At 43.6% G+C, this 25640-nt stretch overlaps 1 protein-coding gene across 1 annotated transcript in view; it reads right to left on the bottom strand.

The window, feature by feature from the left end:
• The window catches only part of tanc2b (tetratricopeptide repeat, ankyrin repeat and coiled-coil containing 2b), a 167979-nt gene that overhangs the window by 28445 nt on the left and 113894 nt on the right, over positions 1–25640 (bottom strand). The window contains exons 7-10 of the mRNA XM_080470237.1: positions 23179–23327; positions 14079–14262; positions 12798–13046; positions 5472–5603 (exon numbers count right to left, since the gene is read on the bottom strand). Coding sequence (XP_080326363.1) covers positions 5472–5603; positions 12798–13046; positions 14079–14262; positions 23179–23327 — 714 coding nt within the window. The remainder of the gene's footprint in view (positions 1–5471; positions 5604–12797; positions 13047–14078; positions 14263–23178; positions 23328–25640) is intronic.

Here is a 25640-nt window from a genome sequence, read left to right as displayed (position 1 = left end):
TATTTTTTAACAGTGGACCCCTTTGAACCTCAAATGTGTCCTGATGAAACCGCGAGACAAGAAGATTGAGCCTCTTGTGTCAATAGAGACCAACGATAATCATCTGACGCCTGCTGTTGTCAGTTAGGTTCTTGTCAATCATGTATTGTCATCAAATCTACACTGTTATCTAATCCATCAACCCCCACCTGGCGCAGCAGCCTGATTTACTGTGCATGAGTGTTTACTAAAAACAGCACCGGAGGAATAATTACCATCAACCTGAAGCTTAAATTAATTTCTAACCAAATCACTAATGTTGACGTGCTTCTATATTTTCTTACTACTAACAGATAAAAGGAAAAACCAACAGCGTGCTAGTTTGTCTGTTTTGTGAAACTATAGATCTTATCATTGCATATTCCCTGCATAACAACAAAACTTGAAAGTTTCATTTTAAAGGTTATTTTGCTCACTCAAGCTGAAATCAGGCTGTATGTGGCCCCTCAAAAAAAAAATGTGTTTGACACCTCTGAGCTACAACATCAAGTAGAGTTCTCAACAACTAATTACTAAATATTAGTTTTCTGTTCATCCATAAAGCGACACAGCTTTTCTTTAAAAGCCTCCTCAGACTTAATTTACTTTAAAGCTTTCTTTTCATCGGTAGAGACTAATTTCATTATGAGCATGTGGCACAGGAACAAAGAAAAAGACGATGCCTTTGTGTAGCCATCAGCGCATTTCAGGCACCGCAGACCGTAGCAGGACGGAAATAACACAACTATAGGGACCAGACAAGTGAGGAGGAGCTGACCTTGGAGAAAAGGCGCCTATTGAATGCGACTTCTTTGACAGAGAGCAGGAGTGACTAAAAGGCTGAAAGTGAAGCGGAAAAACAGTGATGATACAGCGGACTCATTCCTCAGGGAAGGGCTTATTTTAGAGGAATTCAGGCTGAAATAAGAGATAATCGAATAAAACTGTACAATATAGTTCTGTAACAGCGGTTGGCACTCAACCCTAAATGGGACAGAACATGAATGGATGGATGGACGAGGGGACAGATTTATCCAGTTCAAAGCTTTTACCTAATGTCTTTTACATACATGAATCTCAACAGGACGTGTCTCTTACGGCGCTGTCTTGCACACGTGGTAAATGATAATAAGAAGTGCAGGGTGTGTGCGTGGGAAAATATATACATATGCAACAAGCTCATATTAATGGTTGACAGCCTTGGAACACCTTTTTTTTTTTGTTTGTTTATTTAACAGTGAGTCTGATTATTCTGCAAACATGCAATGCAGTGGTGTCAGTCAGAGCCGGATTTGATCATGTGAAAGTGCCTGAGGGCCAACAGTCTCAGACTATCTCGTTTCAAACAGTCAAACCATTGTCTCTTAACATCCATTGGAAGCTCTTCAACGATCCGTGTTTAAGAGGTATCAGCTAGCCATGAATGAGTGATCAATATTTTCACTATATATCAAGACTTTAAAGCAGGACTGTCACACACATTTTAGTTCAGGGGCTCAATTTCATCTCGAGTGGGCCGGACCGGTAAAATAGTCTCATATTCACCTTAAAATTGGAAGTTTTTCTTTGTTTTTGGTGTGTTCCTCCTAGACTTGGTTGTTAATATTCATATTTTACCTGTTCACGGTGTTGTATTTTCCGCTATTGCTTGAGTTTTTCTTTTTTTTCTTCTTTTTATTGCCGTCACTGAGGTTGCTGTCACAACATTTCACTGCTGCTAACACTGTTTTAGCATTGCAACAGAGTGACAACAATTCTATTCTAGAGTATTCTAAGTCATGAAAATGTCTATATTTTCAAACAATTGCTCCTAATAATGACTCCAATCTCAACATGAAGACAATTTCTATGGTGCAAAATACAGTGAAATGTCCCCAAAAACTGATGCATCATGCATGTTTTCACAAACTCGCCCTGACAGCATCGCTTTGAGGCGAATGCTAGTTTGGCCCTCAGGCCTTATGTTTGATACCTCTACTTTAAATCAAAATCTGCGACTGGACCAAACCAGACATTTACATTCATGCAACACAGTCTTGCTGCCAAGGCTGCAAGAGGTAAATACAAAGTTAGTTTGTAACCCCCAAAATATTACCCTTTAGCATACAAGTCATATAAAATCGAACCAGAGTTTGAACACACCTGATCTCATGAGTTATAGCACTCCGAGTCAGCAAGAGAGAGTGAGAGTAATAAAACCCTCCAAAGTTGAAAATATTTCTCTCAGCGAAAGGTTTCAACCAGCAGTAAAAACACAAAGCCTGCCTGTGTGTGCTGGAACAAAGTGAGAAAGCTATGGAGGGAGGGAGGGAGGGAGGGAGGACGACGAGGGATGAAGACAAAGAGACGGAAAGTAAAGATAAATGAGGGAGAAAGTGTGTGTGTGTGTGTGTGTGTGTGTGTATGTTGTGTACAGTTATGTGAGAGTTTGCAGCGAATAGATAAGGTGGGTGGAAAAATCTTAGAGGTAGGCAGGCAGGAGCACAAGAAGGTCCATTACAGTCTGACTCACTCTCCTCAAAACAGCAGCACAGCCCGGGCCTCCGATGGCTGCCATCAAAAGACGTTTTCACAAAGTCAGCCATAGAGGGAGCTGCATCTGCCGGCCGGTTTCCGCCTGACCGGTACATAACCAACACTCCACTGCTCGCTCCTCTAAATCATCTGTGAGTCTGCATCCAGCGAAAACAGCCCATCAAACCCTTTATCTGATGAGCGAGCTGTCAAAATATCCTCGTGAGAACACCAAGTCTGCAGCTAGAGCTTCACGTACGGGATTTAATTTGGACTTGTCAGTCGACAAAAGGTCGCGGGAGGTCATGAAAACGTGATTCATCCAGTTAAGGCTCTGAATATTCATGATTCATTTCAGAGCAATCTGGAGACTTGCTGTCTTGATCTGGACCAACGTACTGGAGACGCTGGAGAAGAAAATAACTCGCGCATACAGAAATGAAGAAATGAACCACATCTTCATTCTGAGCGAGCGACTTTAAAATACAAGGATAATTTGCGTTAACAGACTTGGACTGTGTCCACACATTGTCTTCCGGGGAGGGGGAGCCCATTCTTCAGTTGGCTCGCCTTCACGTCTCGTCTCCCTTTGTCTCGCTCTCTGTCCGTCCCGGTGAAGCCACGGGAGCCGTGCACTCAGGGAGGCTGTGACGCTGATCCGAGGAGGCAGAAAGCATGCTCGGACGCAGTCGCTTGGCTTGTAAACACACTTGGCTGCCCTGAGAGGCGGAGGGCTGAAACAAGTGGCTGTAGCAGTAACGGCGGAGCTCAGAGAGGAAGCAGCTCCATCCTACCATCTTCTGTCCATCTCCACCCCCCACCCCCCCCCCCGCCGTCCTCACACTCCTGCACTGCATCTGTCTGCAGCCAGCCACCCTCGGCCAGGAGATTCACATCGCTGCTCAGCAAAGCGCACTCTCGGCTAAGTGGGGTCTTAACAGGTGTTTAAAACACACAGGGACCGCATATTTGTATTTGCTCGGACGGCACAGGGCTGCCATTACAGTGCTCATTACCGGCTAAGTGACAGACAAAGGAGGGCGAGGGGGACACGTAATGCCGTGACATAAGGCCATTTGGCCATTTTGGTAAAGGAGGCTGAGGAGATTTGCTCGATCAGAGCCGCTCGATCAGAGCCGCTCGCTGCGCGCTCGTCTTCACCAGCATGCAGCCGAGCAAACACCCGACGGTGAATGTTAAGCACAGAGACAAACACTTGAGCTCGGTAGCGACACGCGCCGACAAAATGCTCTTTGTGTACTCCCTCAGCCTCACGCCTCTGTTTCAAAAACAAGGGCGTACCATTTGACGACACCTCGAGTCCACCAGCAGCCGCCGCTCGGCTTGCGGGAGCTCGGAGGAGCACGCAGCCATTTGCATCTGAAAGACACGGCAAACTGCAAATTACCTGTCACTGATTTTCATTTGAATTTTTTAAGTAACTCCCTCGCCACGCAGCTTTCCGTGCGACGCTCGGCTGCTTTGTGTATTTTGTGAGCAGAAGACAACAGAGTGGGGAAGAACAAGAGTTAAAATCAGAGGGGTGCATGTCCTTGGTTTCTGCAGTTTTCCAAACAGCAAACGTTGATCCATTTATTCATTTAGCGTTTCCTATATTTATATCAAGCACTTAAATGCTTTTCGTACGAGTTTGAGGATTCTCTAGCAAAATGTGCCTCTTCAGAAATGAGCGCATGATTGAAATGGTCTCATCAGTTATTTTCACAGTCAAAACATTAAACGCAAAAGTATTTTTGCATTTTGTGATATAAAAGCTAAAGTCACGGAGAAACGCAACAAAAAAGACGGTTCACAAATCTAAAACATACGAGGTTCACAATCTGAAAATAAAAGGAAAAACTGTCCTTTCGGTTTTGTGATGCGTCTTTGTTATATTTTGCTTCATGTCGAGCATCTGTCGCAGGAATCCGCAGGAAGCGAGAGCCGGTCAGAATCGACACAATCCGAATTAAACACTGACGTCATCTCGTGCAGACCTTGAAGCTACAATATGGTTTTTTTTAATATTCATTTATAGTCGAAATCTAAAGCCACTATTTAGTGTCAAACATTAAAGCCCATGAGCAAGAAGCTCCAGTCCGGCTGCCAAACCAGCAAGCAAATTGTAAACATTTAATAGAAAACATTTTGAAACAAATTTCTTAAGAGCAGCAACAAAACACAAAACTGAGACCCGAGCTGAGACATCGGTGATGCTGCCATGAAACATACAGGGTTGTTATGGAACTCGACATTTCATCACATTTTGGACCAGAAATGTTCATTAAAATTGTCTTGATGTTCAGATTGTGGTACTTTTCTACAGTAACTGTTTGTTTTTGTGTGTAAAGAGAAGCATTTCTATCACATATACTCTGCACCGCAACAGAGAAATACTGGAAAGTTGAAATTTAAAGGTTATTAAGTGTTAGGGAAAATACATTTTTGTCTCATAAAGAATGATGCGTACTTTTGCAGTGGGATTTCAAGGATGGCCTGTGTCAGCAGTTTTGGAACCCGTGTGCTACTTTTTGTAACCTTCAATGTCTACAGCGCAGGAAACACGTGAAACACTAAACATCCATCCATCTCCTATATCTTCTTTTTATCGCTCAGGGACCCTGGAGCTGATCCCACCTGACCATAGGTGAGGGCGGGATACACCCCGGACTCGAACACAGAGCACTCTCACTGTGAGAATAGAAAGAGTGCTAACCACTGGACAGGCACGAACAAACACTCATAGAACATAAACAGAATGATGGTTGAAGCATTTGACAAGTACCACATAAAAGCCATCTGTTAACACTGCGAAAGCACAGTGACGTCACGCTGTGTCTAATCCACCATCACTTTAAGTACAGAGACACACCCCGTGCGGCATGCAGTGAACAGCTTCCTGCAGGAGTGTGTGTGTGTGTGTGTGTGCTCACGCTCACCTCTCAGATCCTGCCCGGAGCGACCCGGCCCGCAGGTGGTGCTCTGTCTGGGCATGCGCAGCGAGGTGCGTAACGGAGTGTGCCTCTGCTCGTCCAGGTACGCCAGGTCCTCCAGGTGGGCCGAGCTGGTGGCTGCGGTTCGCCGTTCGCATGTGACAGAGAGGAGAATTTCATGAGAGGACCGAAAAAAGAAACCACTGTTAGCATGTATACACAGAGAGGAACGCGCTTGTAAACAACCTCATAATAGGCACGACACAAAAGTAGGTGGCAAAGGTTCATGCCAGCGTCCTCAGGCGGTTGTCAAGCTCCCCGCTATCATACCAACTAACTCCTACAGGAGAGAGAAAGTCGGCCCTACATGGATTCTGTCCTAAAATTCCCTCCTCTCTGTGTCTGTCACGCGGCACGGAGGCAGATGCCATCCGGCCCCTCTCAGGATTAATTAGCTCAGCAGACAAATGTCTTATTCATGGAGTGAGCGCCGTCTGACGCCGGCTGCTGATTGTTCACACCACAGAGCGTCTTCAGGGCCAGCGCCGGGAACCGCTGAATGTTAAATGAGATTAGACGGCCAGCGCCGGTGTGGGTGAGCGGCGGACACCTGAACCCCACGAAAATCCGGGACTGTCCAGCCAACAATAAAACCCTCAAAGGATTAAGAGACTTAACCAGCCAGAGGTTAGCAGCTCCTTCACCGAGCGAGGTGGTGCAGGTGAAGACGGAGCACAGTGCAGGGCAATGTGTTTGCTGTCTCACAGGCTATTTCAGAGTCACAAATTAACTTTAAAGCTCGTTTTCGTTCATATTCTCGCTTTGAGCAGCGAGAGCAAACCTCTACGCCGAGCTGCTCGAAGAAGAACCAGGTCAGGACGGCATGATAAATCCAGGAGTCGGGAAAAACAGATGACATTACCTGTGAAATCTGGTTTATTCAAACGATATTACGCTTTTATTTTTTCATCACTTCTAAAAGCAATTTTATTCCTTCAACAAGTGTTAGAAGTCAGACAACGACAGAGGTGAAATTTTCAGCAACATTGTCTGAAATACTTTATTTGAAGGTATAAACTTAAAAGCGAAGAAATCTAAAAACATACTCATAATCTCTTAAAGGTAAAGAAACAAACATAATCTGTTTCTGAACTGATTGAACAGTTTGGTTATTAAATGGATGACGTATTTCTACACATCGAAAATGTCATTTTGCAGTGCAAATCCTGCAAGATATGGCACTTCGTTTTGTCTTTGTTGTCAATCTATTAAGATGTAATTTAAAGTCAAAGCTACAGAAACGTTTACATAATGCAGTTTTGTTTCTATTAATCGACACACAATTGTCAATAAAATTGCTACACGTTCATCTCTGGCCTGGTTTCCAGTCTGTCAAATGAGCTCAGTACCATTGAAATTAATGCAAATTACTGTTTTACTACGTTTATTTTGTGGTACAAGTATCAAATTCATACATGTGGTTTGATATTAAAGACATGTAATCAGTCATTTTTGTTCAATTTCCCTCCACATTGGTTCAAAATTTGGAGATAATTTGGCTCTTTGGTGGTGAAGATGATCAAGTTTTCTATTCTTGATGTAAATTGTAAGTGTAATCAGAAAGATAAGTGTCAGAAATAGAAGTAAAAGCCTTATATGCCATCTTGAATGAGCTTTGAAAGCCTTGAGTTTCAGTTTAAATAAATACATTTTATTCGTTCATATTGCTAAAGGAGTCAAATCGTCATCTGGAGAGGTAAAAAAAACAAACAAGTGACGATCCAGTTTTAAGAAGAGAAAGCACAGATATTTAAGTCGAAATGTAGTGAGTAAAACTATGTCATAGTCATACACAGTCCAAAAACATTAAAAATGTTAGGTTTTGTCCGATTCGGTCCAGTAAAGAAGCATCTGCCCTTCCTTATGTCCCACCTCTGATTATACCTGACCGGGTTTGAGTTTCTAAGATCCCAAATCAAAGTCAAGGAGTTGGAGAGAGAGCTGTGACTGTAAATCCATGCTTCTTCTCAGGAGGAATCCTCAGTGTTTCTCTTAAAAACTGAGGCCTGGTAATCCTCTCAGTCCACCACGTAAAACTCTGCGGCACCTCGGCACTGATCCTCATTCTGCTCCTGCTTCAACGTTAAGCTCATTCAAGCACTGAGCCTCTGCGTGCGTGTGTGTGTGTGTGTGTGTGTGTGTGTGTGTGTGTGTGTGTGTGTGTGTGTGTGTGTGTGTGTGTGTGTGTGTGTGTGTGTGTGTGTGTGTGTGTGTGTGTGTGTGTGTGTGTGTGTGTGTGTGTGTGTGTGTGTGTGTGTGTGTGTGTGTGTGTGTGTGTTTGAGTCACCACAGCCATGAACCCAAAAAAAATGAGTCGCATGGCTTCCCCAAAATGGAGGGAAATGGCAGCTGGGAATGCTGGAGGCTGGGCCCTGATGGGAAACGGGGGTGCCGGTCGCCCAACTGGGCTAAAAGCAGCGACAGTGGAGGCATTACTCCGCTGCTAAACCAAGGAAGAATGACTCAGGGCTACGGGGCTGGCAAGGCCATTTTCCTTCTCCGTTTTCTTCTCGTTCGAATGTGAGAAGTCAGAATCTGTGTGCTCATCATTGTATCTGCAATGCAGCAGGCTGCCGGGGATCACATTCACACTTCCCGTGCCAATGCGCTAAAGACCACGCTCGTAGTGGGAAGAAAATAAAAGAGGAATGAATAACAGTATCGAAGAGAGGGGGGGGGAGGTTGAGAGGAAGCGAAGGGGAAAATCGCTTTGGGCCGCGGCGGCCGCATCAGATACTTCCCGCCTGCAGCCGCCGATAGCGGCGGTCCGGAGTGCGAGCAGTCGTCTGGGATGCGAGGCCGGCGCTCTGCACGCCTCACAACCCCCAGAGAGACGGCCAGAGGCAATGAATAATGGAGAGTGGCATTTAAACCATATTTCAGGATATAAGCAGACAGAGGTGGGACCAAAAATAGAAGAAAAAGGAAATCAATGACAATTGTCCATCCTCCAAATTGAGAAATGTTCCCTCTAGTGAGCCGTTAGCTTAATGCAGTTAATTTAGAGACCAGTTAAGTGAAGCTCAGCTCGTCTCTTAAACCTCTGTAGTCTTTGTGTGAGCGGGGGATTTCTCCGTCCCTGAGCTGTTATGCATGCTGGTACTTATAGACCTGCAGAAAATATTATATCCCCAATGCAGCCTAAAGACTTTAAAAACATCTTCCAACAGATCATTAGAAGCAGTTCAACACGTTTTGGTTTGTTTTGGGATATAATGTGTTCTCCCTGAAATAGCATCAATGGGAAAAAAAGTTTGTTTGCCACGGACCAAGTAATTTAATCCATTCACATGTCGATCCAATTAAAATCTGATTGGATTGGCCCAATTCAGCTGAATGGGAGTTGGAGTAACCCTGTTCATAATCAATCACAATCTGCTGCTTTAGCTTTCTGAGCATGCCTGTTATGTGACGTTCATGTACAGTGTTATTGCTACAAGGTGATATTCTGAGGCTACACTCTGCTGTATAATTTTCAAAAATCAGGGATTATATTGCATTTCATTAAAGTTACACTATTTCTCTCGCCTACATTCTCTATTTTCTTATTTTTATGCAATTTTGGATGATATAGTTTGGCAGAATTGACAATAATAAAGCTCAAATAGACTTGACTTTCACTTATTAACAAAACCCATCTTCAGTACTCGTGAGTTTTCAAGTAAAGGCGAATTTGGGAATGCATTTACATGTCACAGCTAACCAGCATTATGGGATTATGCACAGATATTATCGATGCATACAGACCCGAGCATCAATCTCATCATTTTATGAATGTAAACGAAACAATCTGGTCTGTTAATGAGCAAAATGTCATTCAAAAAAAATGAGAAAAAAGTGTTCATGTAAACACGACCTTAACTACAACAGAGTTAAAATTGGATTTTGTTTCAGTTTGTATGAGTCAGGTAAGAGAAACTGAATCACTCTTTCTGTGTTTCTCTACTCTCAAGCTACTTGTGTAGTTTCCCATCTTTAGCAGTCGGCTTGGAAGTCTGAGCACAGGTACATCACTTTTTTTTTTTTTTTTTATCTGGTGTTTTACTAGTGATTTCTATAAAACATTCAAGGATTCAAAAGAAGAAAAAAAAGATAATAATAGCCTCTGATTAAAAGACGCCAATCATCAGAAACAATGAAATCATCTGAGATATGGCTTGAATGGTAAAGGAGCTTTTAGTAGCATAGCCTAACCCTAACCCCCAAATTTAATTTAACTCAAATATACTGAGGCTTACATGAGAAGTTTCCTTATGTATGAACCTTGTTTAAAAAGTCCTTTATAAATCACAACACTTCTAGTGAAAACGCAGTTTTCGTTTTAGAAAAGTTCTGTATTTACAAGGCAACGTTTTGAAAACGACGTCCATCTACACGGAAACGGCAGGGACAATGAAACTGTAGTTAGCCTGTAGGGCCACTAGTGGGTGCTGTTGTTTTCTTTTGTAACTATTTAACAATGGGAGTACGCGGACATTCTAGTGGACAGACGACCGAGTTGCGTTGTTATTATGGCGACTGTCGACTCTAAAACTCAGGAGAGAATATTTTGTGTTCATCTACTGAGCACAAGAACTATTTACCACGGCCGAGGCACGCATGCGCAGTAGCAGTGTTTCCCCCATTCCCATGGAGTCGAAACATTTTTAAAAAGTTGTGTTTTTTAATGTCTTTGCGCAGCGTTGCCATGTAAACGCGCACCGAAAATATAATGAAAGTTTTCCCGTTTCACTTGAAAATGCTGTCGTGTAAACGGGGCCCGAGTCAGGAGCATGTCGAAACGGTTATGTATTATAAAGCCTTATAAACACACTCATGATTCATTATGTAACAGATCTTCGCAGAAAGTGTTCGAATTAACATAAAACTACGAGCCAATCAAAAAAGTGCGACGCGTGTGATCCAGAATGACTCCGACTAGTTTGGTATGTTCAACGTTTGTTTCCGTAATTTTTCAAGAAGAGAAATAAAGAAAAGGTCTCAACAAAGACACAATCTGTTTCACTGAGACGAGCCGTATGGAGACGGAGGAACGCAATATACAAGCTGGTGGTTTCTCCTGTCTCCATCTTCAGCTCGACCAACGCACTTCATTAGGTAACAGAGTGGAAGCCTCCCTCTTCCTCCTCCTCTCCCCTCTTCCTCTTCCTCCCCAGTCACCTTCTGCTTTCACTTGCTATCGCTCTCCCTCTCTCTCCCTCTCTCCTCCTCTCTCTCTACACTTCAAAGTGAGTCTCTGTGTCACTCGGGGGAATAGAAACGGTTAATGCCCGGGGCTTTGATGTTCCACTGCCGCGTGAGCCCAGCCAATCCTCAGCCGGCGCCTCGCCTCCCGTCCCTACATCATCTAATAATTCTTTGTGGAGGAGAGACGGAGTGAGAACGAGAGATTATGAAACTCTCTTTCACTCCTCTTCCACACGCACCCGTCATCTCCCTCTCCTCAATATGGAATTCCTGTTCCTGACAAACACGCACGCCTCACGTCTCCCCGTGCTGGTCCCCCCCCCCCCCCCCCCCCCCCCCCTTCTTCTTCTTTCTAAATCTTATTTATTGCATCACCTGCAGCTTATCGCGTGTCTTTTAAGCCGCCTCGGTCTCTCTTTTGAAGCCGTGGGTACGGAGATGAGATCCAGGATGGATCCGTGCACCCGGCGGAGTCGCGGCGCTGCCAGACAGCGGTGTCAAACAGCACAACATGACCGGCATAAAGAGAGGGTCATTGCCGCAGTGACAGGCTCCGTCAGCCACATTACAGGGTTTAGTGAAACATGCAAGTGTGTCTACGTGTACACACCTCCTTTTTTGTTTTTTCTTTTCCCAGTAGGAGTGGGAGAAGTGCATAATAGAGCTCGTCTGTAACGGCCTCTCTGATGATGAGAACAATAATACAATCAGGCCATTAGGACTGCCACCCTGTTATGAAACTGCGCCCCCCCCGATATATTTACTCTTAGTTCTAGGAGCCTTTTTAAAGCAGCGATGGCCTCCGATAGGAAAACACATGTTATTGAAACCTCCATTAGCGATACAAATGCCAACTTCCTCGTGTTATTTCAACGTAACAAGTCACTTCCTATGTATTTTTTTTTTTTTTTTTTTAAAGCTGCAAAAATGACAGCTGATCAAGTCAAATCAACAGCAACAGAGCTTAAAATATCGACAAGCACAAAGCTGGCTCACTTCCCAAAAACACAAAGAAATCTGATATTTTTACATAATCCATGTATTTATGCTGCTAATGGAAAGAAGAGTATGTAACAGGTCTGTAGGAGCTCTAATGTAGATTATACAAATTTTAAATCATCACAATGCAATGCGAAAACAAACATAACTATATTAATGTCTACATTTTTCATTATGCAGGATGCGATTTGGAAGGATATCATATACAAGTCATAAAAATAATATTAATGTCATTAAAACTACACATTTTGGTAACAAAAATTGAATGTCTGTATCTATGTAATGCAAATCAACTGAAAAGTGAGACCATAATAAATGTTATAATGTGTCTGCTTTCAAATAACGAGCCTCTGGAAGTTGATTTGTAGCTTTGATTATGAGTTTGGAATTAAACTTTTTGAAAGCGCCTCTACTATGCATGCGCGCCATGGCTGAAGTCATCAGTTTTTCTGCACATGTGCAAGTCGATGGACATAGAGAGCAACGTTTCCTCCGTCGTGTCATGACTCCCAGTCCATACTGTCCGGGGACTTGGTAGTTTTATAGCCGACGGTCACCATAATAACAATCCAACTTCATACTCCGCATACTCCCATTGTTAATGCTTAGAGCCCTATTGTGTGTTTTGTTTCATTACAAAAACAACAGCTCTTACTAGTGGCCGGACATTGAAAACTACGTAGTTTTCAGCGTTTCTGCCTTTTTCGTGTGGAAGGACGTTTATTTCAAAACGTCGCAGCGTGAACAAGAAACTCTTCTGAAACGGAAACATAAAAAACGATGTGAATTCACTTGAATTTCGGTCGCGTGAACGGGAACCTTTGTTCATGTTTTTGTGACTCTATCCACTCCACCCCTCGCAAAATCTCACCCAGCATCGACGAACACAGGAGTCATGCCAACAGATCGAAGGGGAGAAAAACAAGCCAAGGAAGAGCAAAGAGGGAGAACATCGGGAGTGAGAGGTAACGTGACTGATCAGCAGCAGTTTGATCAAATTTTTCACACACAAAGAGAGAACAATTTGACCACTGCGAGGTAAATCAGTCGTGTAAATGAAGGAAGAGGGCAGAGGAGGGAACTCACCGGCCACAGAGTTGGGGCGGGGCATGAGGTACAGAGGGATGGAGTGGGCAGAGTGGGAGGACATGCTCTCCAGGTTGCGCTCGGGGATTTTGTTGAGGCTGTAGGTGGAGGCGGTCATGTTTTCGTCCACCCGGTACAGGAACGAGTCCATGCCTGATTTCTGGGACTGCCACAGCTTCAGGTTCCCCCGCGACCCCTCGCCGTACTTGCCGCCTCGCTCCATGTTCTCAGAATAGCTGGTCAGAGTGGCTGCAACACAAACAGATGACACATCCCTCAGCCCATTTTTGTTCCCTCCATCACTGGCTTTGTTTGAGTTTTCTCTGCCCTCCCCTCACCCGCCCACACCGCAACGCTTTCACATTCATTCACTGCCGTCCTGGATCAATGGCATGTGGATGTCATGCTTTCCTCGTCGGGCTGCAGGTGCTCAGCCGAGCTGCCGGGAAACAAACGGCAGTGGCATCCTAAAAATGCTCCTCGTGTTTTCTCTCAAATGATGCATAAATGCCAGCGCTGATGTCAACGTGACGGAGTACCTGAATTATCCAGCAGTGGGAGTACGGACCGGTTGTGACTGCTGCAGGTCAGCTGGCAGCTGCACAGCCAACAGGTGGAGGATGACGCAGGTTTGGAATCTACCTCGTTTTGATTTGGCAAAAATACTCCGGATACCGTGTTCTTTTGTTTTGTTTTGTCCGGGTAAGCTTGTACATAACTGTTTTGGATGAAGCTGAAGTAAAATCTCAATGGAGTGTAACCAATGACGAGAACCATTTCTCATCCGACCCATGTGGTTAAATAATAATAATAATAATAATAATGTTTTTTTCATACAAATAACAGAATACCACCAAATCCACAGCAATTAATACATTTCATTTCATTCATTAACAACATTTCAAATTCAAACATTTCATTTTATTATCATTATATATATAAATGTCTCATATAATGAAATTACAGGTTCTGCGCTCTTGTGTATTAGTATTAAAAAGGACAAATAATACGACTATATAAATATAAAGTGTATAAGACAATTGAACAGGATTGCATGTGAGGAGATTCAAACACGATGCTCAGGTCAGCGGTTATCTAAAGATCTGATGGCTCAAGGATGAAAACTAGAAAATTCACCTCAGGTCTTGACGATATCGGTCATTTTCTCCCCCTTAGGATTAATGTTTTGATTTGTTATGACGTGTGGCTCATACTAAAAACATACCCTGAAGCCGGTATTTGAATGGAAGCATGTTGTGTTAGAAATTGCAAACGTCTCACCGATGATGCCGCTGTCCCTGCTCTCCAGGGTGGAGGTGGGACTGGTGACGGACCCGTAGGCACAGTCCTTGTTCCCGGCCTGGCCGGGCATGGCGGTGGGGAGGGTGGAGCAGGGGCTGCCCGCAGGGGGGGAGGCGGTGCTGCTGGTCAGGGTGGAGCAGGGGCTGATCCTCTGGTTCTGGCCCTGTGGTACACACATACATACACACGTTTGTTTTGTTTTGTTTTTTTAAAGCTTTCCTTAGCTCCATTATTACGCGTGGGGATAAATGCTAAAGTAGAAAGTTTGAGCTGATAATATCTGAGTCATGCTGAGGAAAATGTCACTTCAATATTGCGGTTTCCAGAAGCTCGGCTCCCCTGCTGCCTTCGCAACTTGAAGTCGTTGGTCCTCGGGATAGTATCTCCCACACGCGCACAAAAACATGCCAAAATAACTAATCATTTCAAGCACTTTCAAAAACATATATTAGAGAGCCGCTCACCAATTAGGGGAGACGACACAGCTTTAAGAAATTATACAGCACTTTCACACGCACGGAGGGTAATCAAAACATCTGAAATGAGTTTACAAATAGAAGAGAGGTTGTTCAACTTTTCCCACTTTGGTTGTGATGCTGCACCAATACGTGGAGCATCACGTTTCCATGGCAACACGGGGCAAATGTCTCTTTTCCATGTGGCCAGAGAGGAAAATTAAGCATTGAACAACAACAGGGAGAAGTTATGACGGGATTTGGTGGTGCAGAGCCTTCGGAACTTTATGCGATGAGGATGATGATAAAGACAAACTGACTGCTGTCACTCTTCCATGTAGAACCCGTCCCACCTGGTCTCACCTGTGGTCTCCACCTTCAACCACAGGAAATATGGACTGCAGCCATCCACACACATCCTGATCTCAATTCAACCTACTTGGTCTGTTTGAGCTCTCCTCATGCACACGTTTCCCGAACGTCGGCTCCTCGGGAAAAGTGAGTCCTCGGCGTAGTACTGCAGTACTACGTACTAAAGTACTAAACTTTCTGCCTCATCCTTGAGTCCAGTGAAATTCCTTCCAGCTCTCCTCAAGAATGTCTTCAACAAATGGTAAATGGACTTTTACACAGAGCTTTTTCTACTACTGAAATAGAGCATTCTCACTACGGATATAGAACATTTCTAATACTTATATACAGCATTATCATCCACTTATATAGAGCATTCTCACTACTTATATAGAGCTTTTTTCACTTATTATATACGTCATTTTCACTACCTAGATCAAGTTTTTTCACTACCTTTCACAAGCCTTCTTTCGTTTTCAGATCTCTTTTTACTTCCTTTACAGATCATTACTACTACTTACACAGAGTTTTTCACTTCTTATACAGAGCGGTTTCATTACTTATATAGAGCTTTTTCGACTACTTCTACAGAGCATTTCTACTCCTTGTATGGAACTTTTTCACTATTTCACACAGCGTTTTCACTACTTATAAAGAGCATACCCAGTGCTCATACAGAGCAGTTTCACTACCTCAGCAGTGTCAAAGTGCTTTCGCACTGTTGGTCACATTCACACACTAATGGTGATGGCTCCCATGCAAGGTGCCCAGAATTCCGATGTCGGCACAATTCTAGAGGGTTAAGGTCTTCGACCGTCAAGTCATCAGGTGGAGAGAAGAATTAACTGCTGTTTTCATGTGTGTGTATGTAATTATTAAGCCATCTCTTTCAGGCTGCATTCGGCTGCAAATCTAAGTCATCCTGAAAGGGACAGATGTGAAAACACCTTTGTGATAAAGTTATACTATTAACTGGCTTATGAATAATTTAAAAGGAAGACTATTTTGAGTACAGGGGTGTGGAACTTGTTTTGGTTTGAGCGTAACTGGGCCGGATCAGCAAAATGAACGCCAAACAACTCCAGATGGCTCCTTTTGTTTTAGAGCAAAGAGTCGTGACCACATCGTGAAAAAGTCTTCATATAATCAATATCTTTTCACAAAACCAGAACACTTTTTTTTTTTTTTTTTAACGTTATGCCTTTTTTTTTCCTTTTTTCAAACGAGGCTCATATTCTCACTTTCAATCATGTTTCAATCAGAAATGCAACAAATTGCTTGACTTGGAGCTCTGTGCTGCCCAAACCTGCTGAAAGATGTGAAATGTTATCTGCTGCAGCGTTTCTCTTCAGGCTAATGTTGGGAACAGACTGTCACTTTCTACAGCCCTCAGTGAGCATTTTATACATTTTACCCTCGCGGTGTTTCTTCAACGCTAATGCTCCTCAGATAAGGTAAGAAAGTAATAGAGTAAAGCTGCGGAACCAGACCCTCGCCGACAAATCTGCCGTTCCCCTTCATTGTTATGACAACAAAACAAATGTTGGAAGTGGAATCTCATACAAGCTGATGATGTTTTCACTTCTGTTTTGCTCCCCTGCAGTGACCCTGTTCTGCGTCAGTTCAGGTTAGAAGACAGCATGACTACAGGGGGACAAAAATAAAAACACTTGATTGCGCCTCATCTGACCACCCACAGAGGTACAGCCATGCAAAACGCGCACGCACTCGCACACACACACACGGCGGTGATCCGTTGACTGCTGACGAGCGGAGGTCCACAGTGTGGTGAACACGGAGAGGACAGCGGGGGGTGAAGTGGTGCTCCAGGACAAATTTAGTCAAGTTTAATTTGAGAGAGGAAGATCGAAGGGACACTTTATGCTCAAACATTTTGTATCAGCCGAAAGACACACACACACACACACAGACACACACACATCCACACCATGAAGAGGGGGAAGCACTGTTGCTAATGATTATTTTCATTATTGATTAATCTGTCAATTATCTGTTGAGGATCTCCGGAGGCTCAGCTCTGGAGAGAGAGCGGATTAATGACAGGGTGAGTGGTCGGGTCTGAGCCTCGGGTCCACTCGTCTCCATGTCCAAGCTTCCTCGGACAAGGTGACGATCCCAAACAGCTTCGTTTGGCTGAGCCACTGTCGGTGAACAAGAAATACGTCTGGTTGAATGAGGGCGTGCTACATGAAGGGAAGTCATTTATGGAAATGTTAAATAATTCTATTGGAAAAAAATAAAAATAAAAATCTTTAAAGAGTTCAACTCCAGTGCCGTTTGCACAAGAATGTTTCAACTGTAAATAGAAGATGTTATCCGTTCACACGGCACCGGCAGAAACACGATGTAGTTAGCGTGCCAGGCCACGAGCTGGCGCTGTTGGATGTTTTTGTAATGAAAGCACACACACATGCAGCAGAGGGCACTAAAACGATGTTCTAAACATTAACATGGGAGCACACGGACATTCATATGGACAGACGATAAAATAGGATTGCTATTATGGGTGCCTCAACTATAAAACTACCAATATGTACTGGGAGTTATGACACTCTTAGGGCCGCCATTGTTGTCATTGTCCATCTACTATTACTATTTACCACCACGGCCGTGGTGTGCACGTACAGTAGCGGTGCTTCTGCGGTCTAAACCGCGACGGAACATTTTCAGAATGTTTTGTTTACATGACGGTTCGTTTTCAAAAAGCTTCACCTTTGGTGCCGTTTTTAAAAGTTGTGTTTTCAGTAGCTCCGAGCACATGCGGATGCAGAGATGGTTTTGGCCACATGTGCAATAAAATCAAATTTTGCAGTTTTCACTGGGCTGCAGAATGGTGCATAACTTATACATCTATAACACATTTACTTGAGGCATATGTGCTACATAGTGTCATGCATATGCTTTACATTTGAACGAAATGACGATAAATGCAAACTTTTTACTGTATTGCACAATGTCTATTTATTATAATTAGGGAATCCTGTTTTAATTTACCTTTATCGACATATGGCAAAGTGGTTTATTTGAAAATAATTGATGTTTATTAACTGTAACGTGCAGCGTATGGATTTTTCTAGTATGAAGGAACGAATTAGTGATTAAAATGACGCCCAAACAGTAACTGTTAAGATCAGGAGACAACCGGCTGGATGACCTCCCGTAGAATGCAACTTTTGTAATGATAATGAAGCTGTCAAACACTTTTTCTTCACTTCACTTTTATTAATTACTTGGATTCACGGCTTTGTCGGTACATTACCAGCCGACAGCAGCTTTTAAAAAAAAATATATATCAGTATGCAGTTGAAAGACCATAAAGATAGAAGCTTTGCTTGATGTTCGCGATATCTGTGTGGAGTTTGAATGTTTCTTTTAAATCTGATTATACGTCTGCAGGGCCGTACAGTAGTTAGCAGTATTTTCTTATAGTGAAGATCTTCCTGTTGGGGATTGCATGTTATTACAGTGCATGCACAGGTTTTCTACGAGTGGCTTCCTCTCGCGAATACATGAATTTGAGGCTGACCGATGACTCTAAATAACCTTTAGGCAGAAGATGGAGTGACATATGTATTTCTGCAGATATTAGTTCAATTTTCTCACACAGGGAAAAGGTGATTTTTCTGCACATGTAGCTGGATATTAGCATCGGCAATCAGCAGAAAAGTTGCAAACGTGATATTGTCAGCATATCTCGAGATGTTTCCATCAACAGGCCAAATTGCCGTATCTCTGTTGAATGTACAAGTCCAATGAAGACATCGTCGTTGAATACTCCAACCACACAGAGTCCACAGCAGTACCGCTCTGGTCTCTAAGATTTATAACCCGGTCAACACAGTGTTCATTTCAGTCACGGCCTCCGACCTTCCTGCGGCGCGTTTTTGTGTGCGTTCGGCTGATTGCGGGGAAGAAGGAATAACAAGTTGTACAACACTGTTCCAGCCGCTCGTTTCCCACTGCCGTCTCCGTGAACCGGAGCGTCGCGGTGTCAAGATTACGGGGAACTTGACCCCGCTGAGACTGAACGTGCACGCGAAGGGATAAATCCCGGAACCTGTGTGCACTCACGGCGACGCTGCAGCTCTGCTATCCGCAGGGTTAATGAACCCCGCCTCGTGCAGGTCTGACCTTAGATGTCGCACGAGGGCTGGATTGATCTCGGAGCATTGCATCTATTCGGGGAGCGAGAGCAAGAGAGTATGAAAAGCAATTAACTGCACTCTCTGCAAGCTAAGGTCACCTTGTTCGTCAGCTGCCGAGGTCTTTGCTGCAGACACTGGAGGAATTTCACCACGTCTCATTAGGGATGATAGATAAAGGTTCCGTAAACACATAAACTGGAGAAGCGCCGCGCCTCACGATCACCACTTCCTCTCTTATATGCAGGTTGATAACCGCCTTCTTTTTTTAATTGCTGCTTATAAAAAGGTTAGTGACTCACAAACATAAAGAGACTCAAAGGATAGTGTTGCCGCTTACAACACCGTCTTCTTTGCCTCATTAAAATTAAATCAGCATCTGATTTGAAGATGATTCTGTGCCGACCCCTCGCTGTAGTGGTTTGCAGGGCCACTAAGAAGTCCTCGGTTCGATTCCGAGGTTCGAAGCGCTCTGTGTGCAGTGTGCATGCATGCTTTATTTCCCCTCCAGGTGCTCCAGTTTCCTCCAAAGACATGCATGTTAAGTGACTGTAAGTCTAAATTAATCCTACGTTCTGTGATGGACACTTGTACTTGGTTTGGCTCCAGTGTCCCGCTTCCCGAAGGCCAGGTTTACACAGCAACAACGTAAAAACACATGGTTTCTGCCTTTGTTTTTGTGAGGCTACCTTTGTGATGGTTCCTGCTTTCCCTTCCCTCGTCCTGTTCTCCACAGATTCGTGACCTTCAAGAGGCGACGTTCCGATGTATTTAATAAACCCTATTTGATGAAGCAACCTGGACTTGTGGACTTCCTTTTCCTTCATTCGAGCTACGCTTTGTTGCAATTTTTGGGATCGTGACAACCTTTTCTAACAAAACCCTTCATTAAAATATGAAGCAAAGATTGCGTCACTTTCAGGATAATTGTCTTTTTCAGCTTGAGGCCAACAGGACGGACAAGAAAATTAAAAAGACAAAAGGAACCCATATAACCAGGATTTGAACCAGTCCATGAACTTCAAACACACCCAGCCAGCTCGTGTCTCTGCAGGAAGGAAAGGCCAATCTCCCCCTCTTGGACTTTTTCAACCATTTAAACTGATTCACGAACACAATATAACAACAACAGTGACGGCTGCTCACCCACCAAATTTTGACACAAGAAGGACACTTTGACATAAGAACAAATCGAGCCAAAGGTTGAAATCACACTAAAAAAAATTCCTTATAACAGACTTCTTCTCCTTTGTGTTTCGGCAGCTTCGTTCAAGGATCCCATGAATTTCATGATTGCCCCTCATATGGCTCCACATGTGACACATATGAGAAGTTCAAGTTCACACCTCAGAGATGCAAGTTATTTTAAAAGGTAAAAAATTGTTTTTATCGGACAAACAATAGTTCTTCATTTAAAAAAATTATAATTTTATGAATAGAAAGGCCTTCAGGTCAAACTGAGATGAGGGAAATACAGTTTTTTCAAGGGATATAACGATAACGCTAAGTATTGCGTGATGTTAACTGTCAGCTGAAGGCTGTTGGGGGTTGTCCGCGGCAACACATAACCTTCACATTTCAGTTTCGTATGAATGAGACTTAATGCCAATTAATAAGTACTCGTATGGATACTCGGCATCGGCAAGCTGCTAAAAGACAATACTCTACTTTGTACTCGTCCTTTAAAAAAGTGGAATCTGTACATCCCTCTTTTTTTTTTAGCTATCAAGATGGACGAGAGAAAATCATTCGAAAGCTTATGTTCATATTAAATTGGGCCAGTCCGCCCCGAGAAAAGGTCTCATTTGAAAATCTCTATTAGCATGCAGCTAATATAGAGACGATGTTAACTTATTAATGCGAATGCCGAGGCATGTCTCAAGGACACTGCATTAAAAGCGATAGAGGTCAATTTCTGCTTTTAGAAAATCTCTGATTATTTATGGCATCAAATTAGATGTGGTAATGCAAATCCATAAATGTGATTGGAGAGCAGAGGGAGAGAATAAAACCCCAGAATAGTTTTCAATAATATCAAATCTCCTTTCGATCATTCTCTCTAACCTTATGATTGCAGTGCACAGAAGAACGAGATCCAAAATTCAGCATATTTTCAGCTGCACCAGTGTGCAGAAATTACGAGGGTTTTCTCGAGAAGGGAGTATCAGATTTGTGTCAAACCGCCATAATCATATCTACTGAAGTCCACTGCGAGCTAATAAATCCCAGTCAAATTAGAAAAATTACAACAAAAACCCACTCTCTTTCTCTGCCGACAGATGACGTCTCCAGGCAATCTTTGTCATTTCTGCTGCTTAATGAATCAAACAAAGTTGCAGTCCCAGAGAGTTGGTATTTGGGGCAGATATCTAAAATAATAAAGTTTGTGCTGTGTGCATGATGCAGCGGGGTGCTAGTGTGAGTCACGTCTCTAAAAAGAGCCGCTTGAATAAACCTCTCTCAATTCATACACCCCCACTGCTACAGCAGCGCTGCTGTGAAGCGGCAGTCCATCAGTCTAATCGCTGAAACACGCTGCTTCAGTACAGCACATACAGTACCTGGGCCCGCTTCCACGGTTTCAGCTACAGGTTCGCCCACGGGTGTCAAACATAAGGCCCACGGGCCAGAATCAGCATACAAGGGGGCCCCATCTCTAATATCGATATCATTAGATATTTCTATACTATTAAACAAATCAACTGTGTGTTAGTTTGTCTCCATATAATCTTCTATAACGGGGATGTCAAATATAAGGCCTGTGAGCTAAACCTGGCCCCTAAGAGGCTCCGATCTTGTCAAACCACCGAGCATTTTTTTACATTTTTAACACTTAATAGTAGCTGCATACACAACACTGAGACCCAAGCTGAGATATCGGTGATGCTACCATGAAAGAGATCTACCTGGTTACTCTCAAACCAGCCTCAAAGTCATGCTGTCAGGGTGAGTTTGTAAAAACATGCATTTTTTTTTTACATTTCGCTGTATTTTACGTAATTAAAATTGGCTTTATGATGACATTGCAGTCATTTTAGTGACAAAGTGTTCAATTCTATAAGAATATAGACATTTGCATGACATATACTCTGCCTCAATACTAAAAATAAAACTTTCAAGTTTAAATTTAAGGGTTTTTATGGCACTATTCTACCAGTCCGGCCCACTCATGACGACATTGTGCTGCATGTGGTCCATGAGTTATGCACCTCTGAGTTTGCTCATTTCCAACATGCCAAAAAAAAGTTTTTTTTAAAAATCCCTGATTAATATTCTCCGTCTCTCCACTGCAAATGTTTTTCTTGTACAGTTTGGAAAATTCATACCTGTCAAATCAGGTTTACACAGAGGAACCAGAGCATCGGCAGCAGAGCTTAGAGCCGGCACAGTGTGCCAAGGGCTGTTTGTAGCACAACTGCCAAATTCCCAGGTAGTATGTGCACGGTGCGGGAGAGGAAGAGAAAAGCCCCACCGCCCGAATGTCAACTGGAAAATCTCGCTTTCAAGCACCAAAGTTTGAGAAAAAAATTAAGAGTATTTGTTATATAAAAACCTAATTAGAAGGGTGAATATTTGATGCCGGGTGACGAGGCTCTGAAAAATTGTGAATTCAGAGTGCTGCCGTGTCTGAGGGCAATTTACTGAGGAGCCTTTTGATCTGGCTATCCTGACTTCCAAAGATCTGTCAAAAGCAAATGTAAACAAGAATATTACGCGGATAAATGTCAAAACAGATCGAATCAGACGGCGGCGTTGTTTGTTCAAGTTCACAAGCACAATCTCTGGCAACAGAAATGTGTCAAAAGCACAGAACCAACAAGACAATTAGATTTAGATTAGCTGTTTCAACGGTGTGAATGGGAAATTTGTAGAGTGCGTTTCGTTGCAGGCATTGTTTAACCTTCAAACTGTGTGTGCATTAGAAAGAGGGGTTTTTGTGTATGAGCCTGAATCTCCTGGAGAGATTTCAAAAGTTCATTCATTTTGTCTGGATTTATTTTCCCTTGAAAGAAATCCAGAGCAAAATGAGACTCGCAATCACATCCTTAAAGCAGAATTGGTTGCAGCGAGGGCAAAAAAAAACGTGGAGTTGATTATGGAGGCCATTACCTGTCTTGCCTCGGGTTCCTCCATGCTGTACTGGGTACCGGCTGGCCCCTCACTCACTTTGTCTCCCAGAAGGAAACCCAGGCGCGTCATCAATGTGTTGGCTGCCTCATCCACCGACGGAGGAGGGCCCAGCTCCTGGCTTGACTCCCCTGCAGAGGCGGAGGGGTGGGAGGAAGAGGAGGAAGGAGAGAACGAATGTGTGTCAGTGGTGGGCAGAAACAGAGCAGCAGGCTGCTGAATTTGAAGAAGAAGAAGGAAAAAAAACGGAAAAAAAACCACCCTTTAAAAGCAGTATTTCATGTCAACAAATGCTTCAACTGCAAACACGGAGTGGATCTGCTGCGCTCGCTTTGCATGAACCACAGTGGAGCCGGACACAGGATACACAGCACCTGCGCACAGGCAGGCGAAATCAAACACCCTACCTGAGTTTCCCCGGAGCTCAGAGCTGCGCATTACAGACACATTCCTCAGCAGCAGCTCAACATGTTGGTCGAGGCGTCGTCTTTACATGAACTCCAGTCAAAGTCCCTTCAGCCTCAACCAGCAGGAAAATAACAAAAACACTCCTTTTCAAAACTGTCGAGCAGAAGCTTTCCACACTGACGGAAACACCTTCCGCACCACTCACCACCACCACAGCTCCTGTGACGTAATGAGATACGCCCATTTACCTGCGTGTGTGTGTGGGAGGGGGAGAGAGAGAGAGAGAGAAAGAGAGAGAAAGAGAGAGAAAGAGAGAGAGAGAGAGAGAGAGAGAGAGAGAGAGAGAGAGAGAGAGAGAGAGAGAGAGAGAGAGAGAGAGAGAGAGAGAGAGAGACTTCTCACAACAAAGCGTGTGTGTGTATCTACATCTCTATCCTGTTTACAGAGGCTTGCAGCACTAAAAGGAAGCAAAGAATACAACAGGGAGCGTCTGTGTGATGATCAGATGATCAACACACACACACACACACACACACACACACACACACACACACACACACACTACACACTACACACTACACACTACACACTACACACACACACCTTAATAACCTCATGTCATCCCCGGGTTGCCTGGTTGCTCTCCGCCCATAACAAACCCTCACTGGTGGTCTCATGTTATTCATAACACCCGGCCATGATGCCCCTGAGCTGCCTGTTAATACCACCATCAATTGAATTCCACTATATTCACTGGAGTGGCCGTCTCAGAGCAGAAGGTTTGTTAATTACTCACCCTGCTGGTCAGAACAAGAGTGACCACTGGTGAGACACAAACAGCTGTAATTGGATGTATGAGGCTCTGAATTGGCTTGGAGATTAATGACAGTGAAACCAAAAGCAGGTTTAAATAAACAGCTAGTGGCAGAGCTCCACTTTTCTTTTTTGTTTTTCCCACGCTTTACCTGCAAGGCAGGTCGAACCAGACGGGCAGGTAGCTACACTAAGTCCTGACTGACAGCCATTAGACAGTCCCAGCCGCCGCGGTGGCTCTCTGAAGACGGACAGCTTGTCTAAAGCCTGTGGCCTCGCACTCGTCAGCTCAAAGACGGACGGACAGACAGACAGACAGGCGATCTAAAGCCCCGGCTCCCCTCTCGATTCGCTCGTGGACGAAAAAGGCAGAGCGCTGTCAGGATCCTCATTAGATTGACTCCAACTCCCTCCAAGCAAGTAAGGAAGATAGACACCTTCTGAAGGAGGGAAGGGAAAAAAAACCCTTTGAATCGAGTGGCGATGACACACTGTGGAGCTTCAGTAAAAACACACAGCAGCAACCAATAATGAGCTAATCACGGCTCACGTTAGGGCTCAAACAAGTCTTGATAAAATGGATACTGTTGCTGAGTCATGTGGAAGTCATTACGGTGGAAGTACAATTACTCCCCAAAAAACAACAACAAAAAAAAAAATGTCTGTGGAAGAAAACGTGTGGCAATCACCTGTCAACGGATTTCCCGAAAATGTTTTATCTTCATCTGTCTGCACATCAGAACACGTCTCTTTGCATTAAAGGCAAATGTGAAATCTTTCTCAAAACTGCAAATGTGAAATGTTTCTCAAAACTGCAAATGTGAAAAAAAATAAAAATAAAAATCCTGTTTCAATCAGGAACAGGAACATAAACTTTATTCAGTTTAGGCCCCGTTTACACGACAATGTTTCAAGTGAAAACGCATCGTTTTAGTGTTTCATTTCAGGAAAAGGTTGTGTTTTCCCACGTCAATGTTTTGAAAACCATGCACGTTTACACGGAAACGGGAGAAATACTGGGTCACTACTTGGGTCACCAGTGGGTGCTGCTGTTTGTTTTTGTAATGAAGCTGTAAACATTAACAATGGGAGAACACGGACATTCTCGTGGACAGACGACTAAGTCGAATTGTTACTACGGCGACTGTCAATTATAAAACTACCAAGTCCCAGGCGAATATGGACTGGGAGTCATGACTCCTATTGTACACCTACTGAGCATG

Source organism: Lipophrys pholis (genome assembly GCF_963383615.2).
Source record: "Lipophrys pholis genome assembly, chromosome: 1".
NCBI lineage: Eukaryota > Metazoa > Chordata > Actinopteri > Blenniiformes > Blenniidae > Lipophrys > Lipophrys pholis.
The sequence above is the reverse complement of the archived record's forward strand: the minus strand, read 5'-3'. Positions and strand labels throughout refer to the sequence as shown.